At 36.6% G+C, this 17,444-nt stretch overlaps 2 protein-coding genes and 1 long non-coding RNA gene across 5 annotated transcripts in view; 2 read left to right on the top strand and 1 right to left on the bottom strand.

Moving 5' to 3' along the window:
* Window positions 1–10,708, top strand: part of LOC109611077 — a 33,746-nt gene extending 23,038 nt beyond the window's left edge. Inside the window, exons 2-3 of the long non-coding RNA XR_002193406.2 lie at window positions 9,909–10,090; window positions 10,165–10,708. This is a non-coding gene — a long non-coding RNA (uncharacterized LOC109611077). The remainder of the gene's footprint in view (window positions 1–9,908; window positions 10,091–10,164) is intronic.
* LOC105281088 lies at window positions 1–17,355 on the bottom strand. 3 transcript variants are annotated; one of them, XM_011342058.3, is made up of 12 exons: window positions 17,077–17,355; window positions 15,179–15,554; window positions 14,565–14,684; window positions 14,224–14,347; window positions 5,748–5,874; window positions 5,483–5,584; window positions 5,014–5,142; window positions 4,444–4,595; window positions 3,903–4,049; window positions 3,109–3,354; window positions 2,437–2,718; window positions 1–2,121 (listed from the first exon to the last, which is right to left on the bottom strand). In XM_011342058.3, the coding sequence occupies exons 2-12, from the start codon at window positions 15,371–15,373 to the stop codon at window positions 1,862–1,864; spliced, it is 1,884 nt and encodes a 627-aa protein (XP_011340360.1). In that variant the 5' UTR covers window positions 15,374–15,554; window positions 17,077–17,355; the 3' UTR covers window positions 1–1,861. The 3 variants fall into 3 exon arrangements, with proteins under 3 accessions (XP_011340360.1, XP_011340362.1, XP_019887747.1); XM_011342060.3 differs by having other exon boundaries at window positions 17,256–17,343; XM_020032188.2 differs by lacking the exons at window positions 3,903–4,049; window positions 17,077–17,355 and having other exon boundaries at window positions 15,179–15,936.
* Window positions 11,195–14,147, top strand: LOC113561997 (collagen alpha-1(III) chain-like). Its single transcript, XM_026969829.1, has 5 exons — window positions 11,195–11,599; window positions 12,008–12,187; window positions 12,830–12,974; window positions 13,060–13,149; window positions 13,407–14,147. The coding sequence occupies exons 1-5, from the start codon at window positions 11,448–11,450 to the stop codon at window positions 13,689–13,691; spliced, it is 852 nt and encodes a 283-aa protein (XP_026825630.1). The 5' UTR covers window positions 11,195–11,447; the 3' UTR covers window positions 13,692–14,147.
* Window positions 17,356–17,444: the final 89 nt, after the last annotated feature.

The following is a 17,444-nucleotide window of genomic DNA, read 5'->3' on the forward strand; positions in this document are numbered from 1 at the left end:
TTCTTCTTTATCTATTAAACGTTGAATAATATTTCTTTCTATATGGAAGACATTTAAATAATCAATATTTAAAAGATAAGCGCAAGTGAATTGTCTGACAATATCCCCTCATCGATCATTCACCGACACACTCCCTCCTGTGCAAAAATATTTAACTTTCCCGTGAAAAAATAATATGCCATTCTGAGAGAGAGAGAGAGAAAGAGAGAGAGAGAAAGAGTCAGTCGAGCACCGGCGTCTTCTCGGTCGGCTTTAAAATTTATGAAATGCAGATTTCGCGCGCGCCGGGGTGGTATGTTCGTAATGGGCGCGAACGGAAGTTCTTAGCGACTATTATTTCTCCTTCGAGTGGGCTTTATCGCGTGATTATCGAGTCGTTGAAGCCGGAGCCGTTAACAGGACGCCAACGTCGCCGCCGAGACGATTAACGTTCTCGCGATTTAAACGACGAACTGCGGCTGCGAACATAGCAGTGAGATTGTATATGGAAACGTATGTGTGCATACGTGTGCGCGTGTAGGTCGCAAAGGGGATGAAAAGGATTTGCATAGCAAGCGTGAATTTTGCATGCGGCAAGTGCGTCCGGAAAAATATTGTAAGAACAATCTTCCGCGCGCGGAAAGTAGTAAGCCGCGCAAAAATGTCGTTCTCGTTGAGAGATAATCGCATTGTCGTGCCGCGTGCACTCGAAGTAAGTAACATTCCAACTTTATTTTCATTCTCTTATCAAGTATGTCAAAGAGTATGGCAAACAACATTATGTAAATATTGTAGAAAAAATCTTAACGAGACTTTCCGAGAGAGTGTGTGTCCACTACCTTTTCTAAATCTTCCTCTTCCTAGAAATGTAATCTTTTCATTTTTACAAGATTTGCTGCGCTAGTTACTGCTAGATTAAATCTGAAGAGAAAATATTCAAAATGCAAATTTCGACGACTAAATATTAATGCTACCGCCATGCAATGCATATGCAAATTTAACTGCATTCCACAATTGTTCTCTCATTCATTTTATGGCGACTAATTCTGAGATTTATATGTGTACTTGTATATACACAACAGCATTTATCAAACTTATGGCACTCGCAAGATTGTGGTTTCATTCTTCGTCGCTATTGTAATTAATAACTTGTACAATTATGATTTATTACTATATTTAATAATAATTTTTTAAATTGAAATATATACTGTAATTGTGAATAAATGAGAGATCTCATTATATTTGATTATTTAATTATCTATATCATCAGATATTGAAATTTATGACATTAAAATTCAAAAATGTTCTAAAATAAAAGGTTTTTTAAACATAAGTAATTCAAAAATTTTCATAACATCAATCACACAAATCGGAAATCTGTGAAAAGAATACGTTTATAGTTTTAATCAAGCAAGGCAGCAAATTTCCATTAATAAAATCAACATTACTGCTTAATGATCTTATAATAACAATTATTTAACGAATATTTATATAATTTATCCACTTGTAATTATAAAATATTATTACATTAATTGATCCATCGAACAATTTTAATTCTTCATTACGCATTCTTATTATCAACGATAATTGTCAATCAACGATAACTACGCTGTAATGTTAAAATCATTGATTCAAACCATTCTTGCCTTGATTTATTATCAGAATATATTTTTCTTTCGCGGTAAAGGGAAGAGTCAGACCGTTCGATCGGCAAATTCGATCTGCGCGAGATCAAGGTTTTCTCATGTATCACGAAACTGGCTTATACATCGAGTAGGGGGTGCAAAGCGAGAAATCCACCGAATCTCTCTTATATCGTATGTACGACGGTGGGTGATGCGCGTCCCCGATCCCGTCGAATAGTAAGTTGAAAACCGCGACATCAGAGCTTGGGCTCATTTTCATAGACCTCATCCTCGTACTCGGCGTCGTATTCGTCGTAGTCCTCGGCCTCTTCCTCGTCGTCGGTCTCTTTGATGATACCCAGCCTCTTCGCGACACTCTTCACGTTGTTGATGACCTCCTCTTGCACCAGATTAAAGCTCATTGCCAGCAAGGCAATTCCAAATAGCAGGTAGAGGGAACAAAGGGCGATGCCCTTCTGCGCGTCCAGCTTGTACGCCGGCACAAAGTCGCCGAAACCTTAAAAAAGATGTGACCAAAAATCACGCGGGTTTTGCGTCACCTATACTCAAAATTAACCCGAGGCCAATAGGTAAGCGATGGTAAATTCTCTAAAAACGTCAAAAGCATTATATAAATATCACATAACGAATATGAATTTAATAACATTGGGAGCTTTAGAATTTCCAAGTTGAAAAATGAGGAGTGTGAATCTTTCGAGTTTGAGTACCTCCACCCTGGTAAAGGAGCTTAGCTACTCGAAAAAAAAGACATTAGTTTTATCACACGCAGTCTTTTTGAACAGCAAGAAAAAAATGACGATAGTTGACGAACCGATGGTAGTCAATGTGATGAAGCAAAAGTAAGCCGAGTCGAGGAACTGCCACTCTTCCCACTCGCTGAAGAGAAACGCGCCGCCGAATATATAACTGATAACCAGGAACACGCACAGCCAGATGGGCACGGGCTTAGTCGGCTGCCTTTCCTGATCATCCGTGGCGGCATGGTACTCGTAGTCGAAATCAATATCGTCGGCGTAAACCTGTCGATGCACGGCGAATCCCATCGGCGACATAATCCTCGGCGACGGCGGCGGTCCTCGTTTGTAAGAGCGCGCTGGGAACGAATATTTAGCGATCAGGGATGCGCACATTATCGATCGACCGTTATTCGGGCCGCGACATAGTTGAGAAGTGCAATCTGCGAGCTCTCAATGACTTAGGAATCTCGGACATTCCCGGTAAAGTTAGAATTGCGCTAAGTAGAAATTATGCTAGATATAGATACTATGTTCCTTTCGCGTGTGACGAAACTGCTACTTGCATTCCTGAAAGCTTCGTCCAGAGATCTTCATTTAGAGATCTCATTTTATTTAATGTCATCCGTTTATTTATAATAATATGATCGAGTTTTGGATTCCCACAGAAATTTAGCGGGATCATCGATTATATCATCGAATTAGGTTTAACTCGCAAGAGAGGTGTGTGCATTTGCTGCATCGCTCACCGACGGGATAATTGCTCCTGGTACGTCTGGTTTTGGTGGATTGCGATCTCCTCATATGCTCCATTTCCAAATAGACCGAAGATGGTCGGGGAGCTGGCGTCAAACTCACTCTGTGATTATTCGTTGTGGCTCCTTCCACGGAGAGACATCTCCTCGGTAAGGGTCTGGGACCGAAGGAAGTTTGCTTTTCCGTGCTATCTAGCTCTTCGGCCGTTCCGTTGCCCTGCGGTTTCTCCAAGTTCTCCTCTGTAATAGTGTGTCGGCTTTGTTTAATTTCTTCGTGCATTTTAGAAAGCAGTCTATTTGATCGTCTTAAATAGCGCGGATGTTATCTAAATCTCTTAATGTTAGATGAATAGTAAGAAATGCGATGATGAAAGATATGATAAAAAATAATATAAATGTAATTTGTATTTTAACAAGATTTATCAAGGAGATATTAATCGAATCCGTTATTAAAAACATTATTAATTTTACCATTTATACAATTTGATAATTAGATTAATTCTATAATAAATTATTACATCTTGATTAAAATTTTAATTAAGAATTTTAACTGTATTTATTTAACTATATTTAATAGAAATTATATTGCACACATAAAAATAATATAACATTATTTATATATAACTATTTTTTAATGAACATAATGTTTATTAATTACTAAAAAGATTTGATCACTCGGCAATCCATTTATTTAATTAACTGATATGGAACTGATAATTTGCGAACAGAATTATCTATTTTTGTAACTCTCAGAATAATCCGTAATTGATAATTATATTGATACTTGCCTCTATTTCGAGGCGGAGGTTGCCATCTGAGCATTTCGTCCTCCAAGTCATCCAACGCGTATTTATTGCATAAAACCGGAGACCGGTCCACCTCGTTTGGACCCAGCAATAATTTTCTATCCAGCGACTGCGTCATCCTGGGACTAGCTGTACGCGATAATGAAAGTAATGCAAAGCAGCCGATAGTTTCATTGATCGAGACGATAACGAGCGCAATTTAATGCGGTACAAGCGATGCGCCTGAATTAATTAATTAATATCGAGCGTGTATTTTACGGGAGCTCGGGATGGCGAGGCTTTGTGTCTCGCACGTGTATTACTGATATCTCGTTCATTAATTCTTTTTTATTAAGTAAATAATGTACATGCAAGGTAAATAGAACAGAGAGGAATGAAATTATATATTAAATATATTAAATATGCATGTTCAATTACCTATAATTTATGCTCCTTTATGTTGACTGTCTCACAGCAAAATGTTCTCGCTTTTATTACAAAACTAATTTAGAATGCAATATTGGAGTTTGGTGTTGATAAATACCTCTTACGTTTCTTGGTGTAGCCACAGGAGCATCCAATAATCGATCCGAATAACGTGGCATAGTCGAAGCTTTACTTTCTGTTAGATTCACTGGGGGTGCGTAAGCACTCGATGTCTTTATCTCGCTTCCTTCGAATCGTCGTGGCAAATATCTGCAGTTTGTTACCTATATGTTACTTTAGTTCTTTATTAATATATCCTTAGTATTATAATTAATCATATTAATATACATATTTTTGCAAATGCTCTTTTAGTGAATTTTTATTCAGCTTTCTATAATCATTTTTCAACTTTATTATCAAGTGCCTAAACTTTTATTAGAAAAATTGATCCTATATATATTATAATAATTAATTGATTTCTCTTGTTTATATTAATGATAATGTGAAACAAATTTACCAAGACGTTTATTCTGTCCATTTGAAACTACGTTTCTTACCAAGTTGTGTAATTTGAACGAACAATGTTGTTTATTTGTTACTGTACAATCAAATATTTATGTACTTCCCCTTAAAATCTCCATTGATTTCTCGAATCAAGTAAATAAATTAAATTCAGGAGCAATCGTACCTGCAATCGGTGTCCGAGTACGAAGACTTCGTCATACTTGAAGGTATGGAAAGCCCCAAGGCCGAGTCAGCTGATCGTTGACTCACTCTGATGGACCGGCGAAACGGGCCTTTGCTTGATGCATATCGCCTTGTAAAACATAATGTTCGTGTCATCAATCAGTTACGTGGGTCATTAAACTCATAAGTCAACAGATTTATTTGATCCTTCGCTACAGGAATTCAAAGATGCTTATCGTGATATCTTCATAGGATGTATTGATATATGATCAACGTCATTCTTATGCAACATGCTAATACTTTTATGATTAATTATTGAAATGTAGTTTAATATAAAACATTGATATATTTTATATATCTATAGATTTGAATTTACATTTCTTTTCTCTCAATTTTCTTGCTCTGTTAAGTTTCTTTCTCTGCACTCTAAAACAGAATATTTCTCTCCTTTGTTTAATGTATAAAATTACCCTGACTGGCGAACGGAATACGATCTGACAAAAGTGCTACGCCCCCGTCGTTTTTTTGGTGGTTTGGTGCACACATAGCAGCACACTTTCCAATAAAGAAATCTGGAAACATCAATCACAAAAAAAAGTATTATTCTTTAGCAGCAATGGAAGTTGCTAAACGTTCTCTGTGCGATGCAACAATAGACGGAACAAGAAATTCTGCGGGCTTTCCATTTTCCTAGCACATGACCCGAATTATATGCAATTGAGCATTGTTCGTTACCTAAAACTCGATGCCATCACATCTCCAATGTTTGACAAGCAGAGCAACATGAGCGGAATACCGAGAATGGCATAAAAGATAGTCACGACTTTTCCATTTTTCGTTTTCGGCGCGATGTGGCCATATCCTAAAACAAAAACCGAACAGATAACAAATTTCCGGTTCCCTGAAAAAAATTGTGCAACGAGAGTTTTATATTATAATACTTTATGCATTTTTTGCGCGAAGTGATTCCTTAAAACTAGATGAGAAATCGCTGGTTAGCTACGTGTCGCAAATCAAGGATTATTCTGCTGAATGAGCTCGATCAACAATGGGGCGTGTGCCCGAAGTCAAGTTTAATCGCCACCTTAAAGTTTCAAATTAGAAGAAACGAGTCGGCGAGGTCGTTCAGGTCCTTAGCCGCTCTCGTCTCGGCCTTGAATCTCTTCTTCGAGGCCTCGTACAAGTCTCGCAATTTCGTCTACGAGTCTGGGTCAAGGTTTTCGGAACTTCTTAGTCAATAATATGACGACCACACATTTCATGTTACATAATATTTCCGTTATTTGCGACGTGATTCTTCTATCTTGTTATTAAACTTCTCATAATTGATTTTCGAAATTATTGGAAACGATACACGCGTTTTTATGATTTCATGTTGAACAATGAATTTAGGAAGCTTTTATGCACAATTTTTTAAATTTGTGATTTAAGTAGCATAATATAAAAATGCAAAGTATTTCTAGTAATAAGAGGAAGGCAAAGTATAAAGATACCATAAAAGAATATATAAAATAATTTTGCTGTGATATTATTATCACAAAAAAGTATTAATTAAATTGATTAAATTAATTAAATTGAAATTGAAATAAATGTATTAATATTAAATTGAAAAAAATTGAGAGAATTATTAAAAATTATGTATTTTCGATTTAACAGAGACGGTTCTTCTTACGTGGTGAAATAATAATAAAGAGATAGAGAGTTTATGGTAATAAATTCTTTCGAGTAAATCAATATTACCAGCTTTTCCTAAGAAATTCTGCTATTTGAATAATTTCGATTATGCAAATCTCGAAGCTGTACGTGAAGAATTGTAGTATTACGTAAATTTCCAAATATTTTTTACTAAAGAATTCACGATTTGAATTTATTTTATTGTCTACAGTCACATGCAGGATATTCGAATAATGTGCCGTTTCCAGGATAAAACAGGATAAAACTCAATCAATTTTTTTTATGTCACAAGGTTTCCCATTGGAGGAAGTTGCCTGTCGCAAGAAACCTGGTCAAAGTGCACCCATAACAAGTCCCTTTCCCTTTATTGAGAGGACGGATTTATCCGCCGCTCGAGAGGCAGGTTCAGGAAACGCGAAAACGGGAGACGGCGATCCAATTTCATAAATTTGCCCCCGAAGAAGCCATTTATTATGGCGATCTCGCGGCGAAACGTGCGACGAAGCCAATTTGGATCGCCTTTAGCGAGGATCGATTTGCGGCGGGACTTCGATAAAGAAATTTGTGGCGGAGAGTAACATTTTCAGCGATATGTGTGATAACGGCGATAACTATTTAGACATTGCTTTAGATTTTAGATTCTGCGTGAATATAGATGATGCCAATGTTTATGATATGTTTGCTCCTTTTCCAACATTGCCGAAAGCGAAGTATCTTTCTATATGGTTTTGACTTTCAGGCACTGCATTATATAACTGTATGCAACTGGAAAAGGAAAAGGCAAGGAGGCAAAAACCTTATATATCATATATAGCGAATACGTGAATTTTCCGAGAATCCTGAGATGTCGAAAAGGCATCGCAATCTATTCGAGATCTTGCTTCTATTCTCCATTTCTTTTTTTCTTCTGAGTGGTGTAACGCTTTTACTCTGACAAGGAAAAGAGAAAGATAGAAAGAGAGAGAGAGAGAGACAAGAAATAGGTCGCACAGCCGATGGCAGGAAATTATTTGAAAAGGGAGAAAATATAGGGAGAGAGTCGTTCGCCGCGATCGCTAGTGCCTGTCGGAGAAATGAATTTTCGCCATCGTTGAAGGATAAGCGCATTCGATCGCGGCAATAGCCGGGTCGGCTGCGGGAAATTTCGATGAGCCTCGATTTCTTATCGACTACTACGTCTAACATCGCTGGAGCTAATTTTTTACGCAATTACGAGCCGGAAGTGACCTCAGGATCGTGAGACGGCAAACTGACGTCGCGTTCGGACATGTAACATCAATTTCCTGCCTGGAACAGGTTCTTTGAAACAGACGTGCCACGGATGCAATTCATATTTTAGCATTGAATTAAATAGTAATAGTCATTAAAACTCGAGTCGTCAAAATTACAAGTTTTAATATCAAGAAGATTGGAAGAAACGGCGATTATTTCAATACAGATAGTTCAGAGATAGAAAATTTAAATAATCTTTAAGAATTAAAGTTTGAGGATAAAATACTACAATAAAAGCAGCTTCTTCAATTAATTTTAAGCACACTTTAAATACGGAAAAATACGGAATTCTCCTTAAAAGATTTATTACCGAGATCTTTAGTACTGAAGATTAAAATTTTCAACGTGACCATTCTGTAATTATAAATAAATAACAAAATAAATGCGAAAAGAATTATTATTATGAAATTTTTAATAATTTTGATACACGTATACATTCTTTACTTTAAATATATCATATGTTCAAATGATAATAAACTACCTCTGTTATATCATCAGAACAAATAATGCAATAAGACGGTAACCTGGAATGGAAACTATAACTACTCCTCAAATATGTACAAATGTCAAATATGTAGTAATCAGAGATCTCAATCGTGATCGGAAAGCTCGAAGATGATGATATAGTTAACGCGCACAGAGATAAAAGTCGCACATTTGTAAAAATAATATCGCAGTTATTAAGTTAACTCGCGCGGTTTACCGTAGCCATTATTTTCCGCAGAAATACTATTACGTTCGCCGGCATGACAAAAGTCACGACGGAAAAGCGCAGTCCGCTTTTCATCGTTTATTTATGATGGCAGGAAATTACTTAAAAGAGATTACGCCCAGGAAATTAGTTGAAAAGCGCGATGAAGGGGTGTTCCTTCCAGGCCCGCTTGCAAAACGAATTTTCGCGAATTGGAACGACAAGTTTTCCTCGAAGTGGCAAAGATCCGATTTCATCAATGCGCGCTAAAGGATTACGGAATTTGATTCGATTTTGTTTACGTTCACTTAAGGGAAGCTCGATAAAAGAAGAAAGCCGAGGCTGCCTGGAAAATCGCTGGTAATAAGACCCTATGTACGGTTTTGTTTTTCTCTCTCGGGTGGCTGGTACTCAGATTTCAAAAGCGTCCCTATAAATTACGCAATGTATTTTACATCTCTGCTGTTACCATATATTACTGCTATTTTCACTTAATAATTTTTTCAATAAGCTACATTTATTTTCAATTTCTTTTGTCTCCAAAATACATTTAAACCGTTATTTTGAGACTGTTTTCAAAATACATTTAATCTGTTGTTCTGAGATTGAGTATCTGCAAATGTCTACGCTAATCGATAAGTGTTGCAAGACGTCTTTCAAGAGAGCAAAGACATTGAACGTCGATTAACTTCAACATCTATCTTGACGCGCGCGAAAGGACGTCATCTAATCGAATTAGACTTTTCCTTTCCACGATCGGTTTGCGATAGTTTGAATACGATTTTCCTTTAAATTCTCTAAGTACTCGCGACGGTTTGCAGCTTTTACGTATTCAGAGCGAAAAGTATGTACGTAATAGCTGGTTGTTTCACTCAGAGTTACTTTAATCCAGAATAAAATCCGTTGCTTAAATTCTCTCTCGTTTAATCTCATAATGAAAAGATGTCATTCCGAAAATGAGTTTCAAAGCCAGCACGAGGTAAAAAGCGTTTTGCATTTATTCCGACACGCCTGTCCAAGCTTTTGTTAGAAATATGGCATATCGTGCACATCTATATTCTAGTCGGCTTACTCAAACGGGCAGAAATGCGTACATATTTTCGCGAGAATTTTTCGTCAGAAATTTCCTTTGCTTTTATTTTTCACTTGTCGATTGAATGTGTACACTAACCTGATCTGAAACAAAATTAAATTTCACGCGAAAAGAACTTTTTATTAAATATATTTTATAAACTAAACTTTTGTAATATTGCTTGCAGAAACTGGTACAATTTTAACAAACTAGGACAACAAAGCGAATGCACGACTTTCCGAATGTCCTTCGTGGTCTTCGCGTGTGATGTGTCACGCGGATTCGCCGCTAAGAAGATTGACAGGCAAATGTGGTTTAATAAAGGATGTATTTTTCAAAAGTGAAGTCTCTGAAAATCCCTAATGAAAGGTAATTCTGCCGCTGTACAGGACGCAAAGTCGCGGGAATTAACGTTGCGCCATGTGTCTCGATTTTGCTTTAAGAAGAAGGTCAAAGAGCGTGCAGGCGAGTGGCTTCCCTTCCTCGGAGTCGAAGAATCGGGTTTTTCCAGGTCGAAGGACGGGCGTTTGCAGGAGCGGAACCGGCCTCAAGATCCGACCGGATCCACCCACGTTATACCGCATAATAACGTTAGGCTTGCAAATCGACTGGCAGGCACAACGTAATTCTACTGCAGACATGATGTAAATGATATATGTATCGGCGTGATATTACTGATAATTAACTTACATTTTGTAATATTTCATAATTGTTATAAGGTCTTTGTTATCTTTCGTGCACAAACTTGAGAAACAACGCTGAAAAAAGATCAGCTATCAAAAAGATATTTTATTTACTTTTTTTTCATATCTTAAAGTGTCAAATATTTCGAAGAATTAATTTCCCTCATTATACAATTAAAGTTTATTAAAAATGTTAATAAGATAAATGTGTTAATAAATGTGGATTGCGTTTAAGTCTGAAAGTCGTAAAAATGTAGGAAACGACCCTTCTTATTACTTTAAAAAGATTAAAGTGCTTAAGAATTAAGAAGAAATTCTGTGTCGTGTTTATTCTCATTCTTCTCGTGTTAAATCAGGCCACGAGCGGTGTTTCTACCATTGCATCATATGAATAAAAGACGAGCAAATGCTCGTAGCAGAAGGTAAAAGTAAACGTATTCTTTTTAAAGAAGGAATACGACCTTCTTTTATAACATACATCTCTTCCATGCATTCAATAAGAAAAATTAAAATTGTCAAGAATTAAATCTCTGGAAGAACCGATTAAGAGCAATAGAACGAAATATTAAAAAATGCAGAAATTATTTTAAAAAACTGGAAATTTGAAATTATTTAACAATAACAATAATAAAAAGGAAAAAAATATATAAATAATGTTACTAAAAAATATATTTCTTGTATACATTATGTCATCAGAAAATTTATCATGGACGATCATCATGAGATAAATATAAAAAATCAAATAATAAATATTTATAAATGTGTCATTTGAATTTATAACTTGATATTAAGATGATGTATTTCCCAAACTTCTGCAAGATGCAACCAAATTTTCGAGTTGAAAACAAAGAATAACCGGCGCTGAGAGCGACCCACTGATCGTAGATGATTATCATCCAAAAAGACCTCGAAGTGTAACGGTGCGTTCACCTTCCCGCAATGCATATATAAAGGCACGATTCACTTTCACTCTTGTTTAGTCGGCTTCGAATGTTATGGGTGACTGTACGTCTTCCCTTTCTGGTAGCGTTAATTGAAGCAACATGTTAAGCTTTTCGATCTCGACATCTCGGATAAGGATGCGAGTACCCGTTTTGATACTTTTCGCTGCGGTCACGGCGGTAACCGGCGAGAATGATGAATCCTGGGCATGGAACAATGATAAACAAAAGGAGAGCCGGTCCGCCGATCCGAGGTGCGCTATTAATTTACGATTTATTAAATAATAAGATTAAATATACAATTATGGATAATTTAATTAGAAATTCAGCAAACATATTTTGTTCACATGTTTTTAAATTTACATGTAATTACATTCTTTATTTAACTTCTTTTATTACGATTTTATTTATTAAAATTCTTATACTGCATTAAACATTGCATTAATTGCATCGTTTTCATTAAATATCAAGACTCATTATACACGGCATAATTATAAATTTTAGCAAAATATTCTCAAAAGAATATAACGCATTATATTGGAATTCGTATTATATTGAAATATTATTAATTCTGACAGAAGCAATTAATTCTGATGGAATTAATTATACTTGTAATGCTTAAATACTTTATAACGTAACTTGTATCACGCATACAACTTTAGATATCAGGTACAGGAGCCTCCAGAATATTTAGGCGGTTTCGGCAACAATGGCATTCAGTTAGGTTTCAGACCTCAAAATCCAGGGCCCTTCGGTCCTAATGGCAGGCCCATTGTACCGCCGTATCAAGGCAATAATGGCGTTCTCGTGGGCCCCGGAGGACCGACCGGTATAATCGGCAGGTAATCACTTCACTCATTCGATAGCAAGCCTCTTTTTCAAATATTCGAGTACATTCTATGCACGCGTGATCGTTGAATTAATCAGTTGAATTAATCGATGCCTTGAAATAGCCCGAGCTATTTAAAAGCTCTGATATACGTGATCGCAATTAGATGTATACATGCGCTAAATCGCGTTTTTCAACTAGGCTCATTAATCTCGAAAAAGTGGGATTTTCCGCCGACCAGCTTACTCCATATTAAATTTCCAGTGATCCGATTAAAATATATAGCGTCGTCTTTTCAGAGCGATCGCGTAATTTATAGATATCCCGCGCATTTAATTGCCTGCGAAGCATAGCGGCGCGGCCGTAACAATATTTCACGAGGAATGGCTCATTCGCGAACCACTCGGCTTATCAGCAAACGTGTATATTTTTCATGAACTCTCCGCTAAATTCATGTATTTCGACTATAAATCTCCGCTACTGAATTATTTCTCCTCGAGACATTGTATTTCAAGCGCGCAACCAGAATTCGCTTTTGCTCTCGAGCGTTCGCTCTCTTCTTTCGCAATTATAAATTTACTTGTTAAACATGCGTCAAATGTATCTTTGTTCTCGAGTTGATAAAATGGGACAAAAGAGTGAATCGATGTTTCAGACCGCCTCGTTACGAACCTGACGGACCTGATGGCATCCTAGGTTCAGTGCCGCCGTGGATCAGGGATGATCCCCGTTATGGTCGCGAGTTTGACACATGCAAATGCAGATACAGCTTCAACTGTCCATCGCCCGGTTTGAAATTCGTGAGTTCGTCGGGGTATCGGTAAACCCGCAAAATACCAAGGATTTAACAGCCTAACAAATTCTACTTGTCACCCTTGATTTCAGGGCAGCTGCTCGAGAGACAAAAAGTACTGTTGCTTCAACAGCAAAAGATTCCCAGGGTTGTTGGGCGGAAATCGTTATCCATATTATCCGGTAATGAAAAACATTAAAATTCATTTTGTCTATACCTAAATTTAAGTTTTGCTTAAAAGATATCTTCTTTATGAAGTTTAAAATTTAAAAAAACAAGTTAAACAAATTATTCTTTAAAAAAGTGCAGTTGGTTTGTGACTTACTGGCGTCCTAAGAATTCAATGAAACCTTCATTTGTTTGCATTTATATAATACGTAATTCTCCTATAATTTTCATACTGGTCATTAGATAATAATAAGGCACTAATTATTCCCAGGGTGCACCGCATAAGTTCGGGCCGAACGGTTTTGCGCCGAATTATTACGGCAATCGACGACCGTACGGTAATCCGTACGGTGGCCACCAACATCCGTCTTTCGGAAACTATCACCCGGGATCCTACGGCGGCAGTTATGGTCACCGTAATGAGTTCGAACCGTTAGGGCCATATGGCTACGACGCGGAACTCGACGATTATGTGATCTATGGCAGATCATTGAGCAAGAATCAAACGCAAGCGATCGAAACGCCAAAGATAGACGAAGACGCCAAAAAGCAATGACTGTAAAGAAATTCTCGTTGATTGAATCATTCCTCATCGATATTTCTTCACTCTCAATGGAGATACCAAAGATGTGACAGAAATATAAACACATATATATTCTTTTTCTAACTCAACGATCGTGTAACATGATTAGATAAGATTTAAAGTAAGAATTAAATATGAATTGTTCGCGATAATAATTAATTTAATAAAAGACATGTGTGATTTATCATAAGTGCAAATTTTTATAACGCATATGTGATTTCCGAATTTGCAAAGTGTACACTTAGAGAGTTTTTAAGATAATTTATAATTATAGAGACTCTCTTAAATTGAAGAGGACATGAGAGATCAGATAGATCCTCTGTTTTAATAAATTACTTTGAATTATCAAACGTAGTTAGGTTTATATAGTGTTTGAAAAGAATTAAGTTTTTAATAGTAACTAACTTGATAAATAAAATTTTCTTAATCTAATCATTTCCTTTTGTTCATTAAAATCGTTATATATATACACACAATTTTGATAGTGCTTTGAATATCGACTCACCGATTGTCGTAATAACGATGATTGAATAGAACAGAGCACCGGCGAATGTCCATTGAATATTATTCTCCTCTTCGCTACCGTCCCATCCTTGCTTCATTTTCTCCATGAGACTGTCCTCGAAATCCTGTATTGTATAATATTTATAAGCAAATGATTCTCTCCCGAATCAAATCAGATTTAAATCAAGACAGTGGAAATTTGCACTGTTTGTGTATTATTGCTTTTATTACATTCTCGAACCGTCCTGTGGAATTGCATCATAAATTTGATTTGGAGCTTCGATTTGCGATTTTACGTAACTAAAACCAATCTAAAACAAATCTGGAAAAAACGAATCGTACCTTCAACTCGCTCAATGCCTGTTTCGTCCAATTTTCGCGAATCAACACGTCGAAGTCCTTCGTGATTTGCCATAGCTTCTCCGAGACGTTTCCTCGGATATTCTTGATGCTTCTCTTCACCTGTGAAGAGAGCGCAGGTGAAGAATGACGCACTTACTTCGTGTCGCAACGCTCGGCGCTAGTCAATAATTCATTGACACGAACGTGGAATATTCGATGTGGGAGAAACTATTTGTCTGTACTCTTTTTGCTCCCGCTACTGTGAGAATTAGTTCTTGTCTCGATAAATTTCGAACCTCAGTGTAGTTACACGAAATCCAAGTCATTTGTTATTTTATCAGTTAAATTATTGTCTCCTTCACAAAGTAAAATTACCACAAGAATTATTATTATTATATTCAATATTTATAATAAATTAACATAATAAATTTTCTAAAAATACGAAAAAATAAGAAGATATAATTGACCTTTGCATTATAATTGAGAAAAGTCTAAATATAATAAATAGATAATCGAGTTTTTAATTTTTGCCTAAATCTTTTAAAACATTCAATCACGGTCAGTCATATTAAGAAAAGGAAATAAAGTTGTCTGCCAAGAAATTGACGATTTACCTCCTTCTCGTGAGTCGCCTCCAATGACTCGAAGGCGTACGCACCGATTAGACAGTAAGCAACCACCAAGGAGATCAACGTCACATGGGAGAAGACGAATCTGCTGAATTTCCACAGCAGCCGGAGGAACTTGATGCATCTCGACGGTTTCTCCACTTCCATCGGGTCGAACACCTCGCTTCGCGTACGCGGCATTCTCTCACCCTCTCTCTCTCTCTCTCTCTTTCTTCTCTACTAGTCTTTAGATCGCGGATATCCTCTTATTACATTCTCCATTTACATAGCAAGCGCAGCACCATGCTTTGCCTTCGTCAGTTAGCTTTAGTTGCTGATAATTAGATCCCTTTGACTTTGCGCGATGAATTTGTTGATGTTACTATCGAATTCAGTATTCTAGTCTAGTTCTCTTTTAAGAAATCTTCTTAAAAAAGAGAAATGACTGGAATACAGTCTTATGGAACAATAATTCTAGAAAATGATTCGACTAATGCACTTGGATAGGTTTGATGTAACTGTAGGTGAAAAGAATGCGTTGAAAATCTATGAAATCCAAAGAAGTAAAGTTTGTAGATCTATCGCGAGGAGAGAACGTGTAACTAATATTACATTGATTTTCGACTCTCTCCAGTAAATGGAATTTTAATATAAAATCGAAAAGCCTCTTAAATAATTTTCCAGCTCTCTCTTGCTGAATTTCACTAACGCGATTGTAACGTGAACGCATATACATGTATGTCATAAATGAATATTCACGCGTGTGTTGCTATTATAATAGCAGATTCTCACAAATTACTATTACATGAAAAATATTACACTTTTATCACATATCCGTATTTTTAGGAGAAAATATGCGGAATAAGGGTTGCATTATTGATTTAAAAAATTTTGTGAATATCTGTTTCTACACCTCGAAATACACAAAATACGCAAAAAATCGATAATTAAATTCTTGTATTATCTGCATTTATCATTTTTAAATAGTAATTAAAGCTAAAATTTATGAGTATTCATGGACGTGAAAATCATGTCATTGAAAGCTGATAACAAAGGCAGAATACCGAAATGGCGTAACGATCACATATATTATCGTCCATAACAATAACTGAAACGATAATAAAGAAATTATAATACTGCGCCGTTATTTTCCATAAAGCGTAATTACATTACTTTGCATAAATATATTTCATCAATTATATTGTTACGTACTAACGAACACTGTCGTTCTATCTCTTTCTGATACATGCATGTATTATTAATGAGAAAACCATCGAATGCTGTCGCGTATCTCCAAAGCGATTTACGAGTAAATTGCAATAAAATGCGATCTTTTGTTGCGGCAAGACACGAGCAGTGCTATCACTGATTGTGCAATCTGTTCTTGTATTCATTTGAATCGCTCGTCTCTGTTCTCTGGCGATTCGACTTAATGCAATACGTGTCTATCCACTTTGTTGTTGTTCGTCGATTGATATTGGCATCAGCAGCAAACTTTGTCGTGCCATACATGCTAATGCGTTATCATTGCTATCATCGTTACTATCGATCAGCTCATCCGTTTTATCGCTTTATATTAGCAAATTCATTATGAACGAATATTTAGTATGAATTTAGTACGAATTAGCCACTGAGATACTAGGATGAACGACGTTGCATCCATATACCGAAAAAATCCTTTTTGAAAAATTTAATCTAGCATCGAAATTTGTTTTATCAATCTGTCTCGTGCGGATTTTACTGCATATTAAAGTATCGTTAAAATTGCTCTTGACGTTTCACTGATTCGAAAATCGCCAGTGTTTTCACAAGCGCACACGTCGAAGCAACATTGCGTGCAAAATATGCAATTATGTAATTATGCGATACATAATGATAAAATTATAGAAATATAACGAACGCACATCCACAAATAGCGGCGGCTCTTTAAAGTGGCACGTGCGTTTGAAGACTACATCGAAGCTGCCAACAACAATTTTTAATCTCAGCCAGCGTAAGATCAAGACAGATATTGTTCGACCGATTGTTCCTAACGCCAGGAATTGTTCGTGTTTCTACACAATTACTCAATGCCTTTTGGTACCGCGTGGATTCCGCGCTCATCATCCGCCATCATCCGCGCACGACTTCCGGATCTCGCCATAACGACACGCGCGTGATTCCCGTATGTTTCTCGACACGAAACTAAAGCAGAAACGTAGAACGTGGCTGAGTTACATCCGCGCGCGAGGCACGTTGTTCCAAATTTATCCCGGCGTTGAAATTTCGTTCG

This window comes from Ooceraea biroi, chromosome 5 (genome assembly GCF_003672135.1).
Source record: "Ooceraea biroi isolate clonal line C1 chromosome 5, Obir_v5.4, whole genome shotgun sequence".
NCBI classification, from domain to species: Eukaryota; Metazoa; Arthropoda; class Insecta; order Hymenoptera; family Formicidae; genus Ooceraea; species Ooceraea biroi.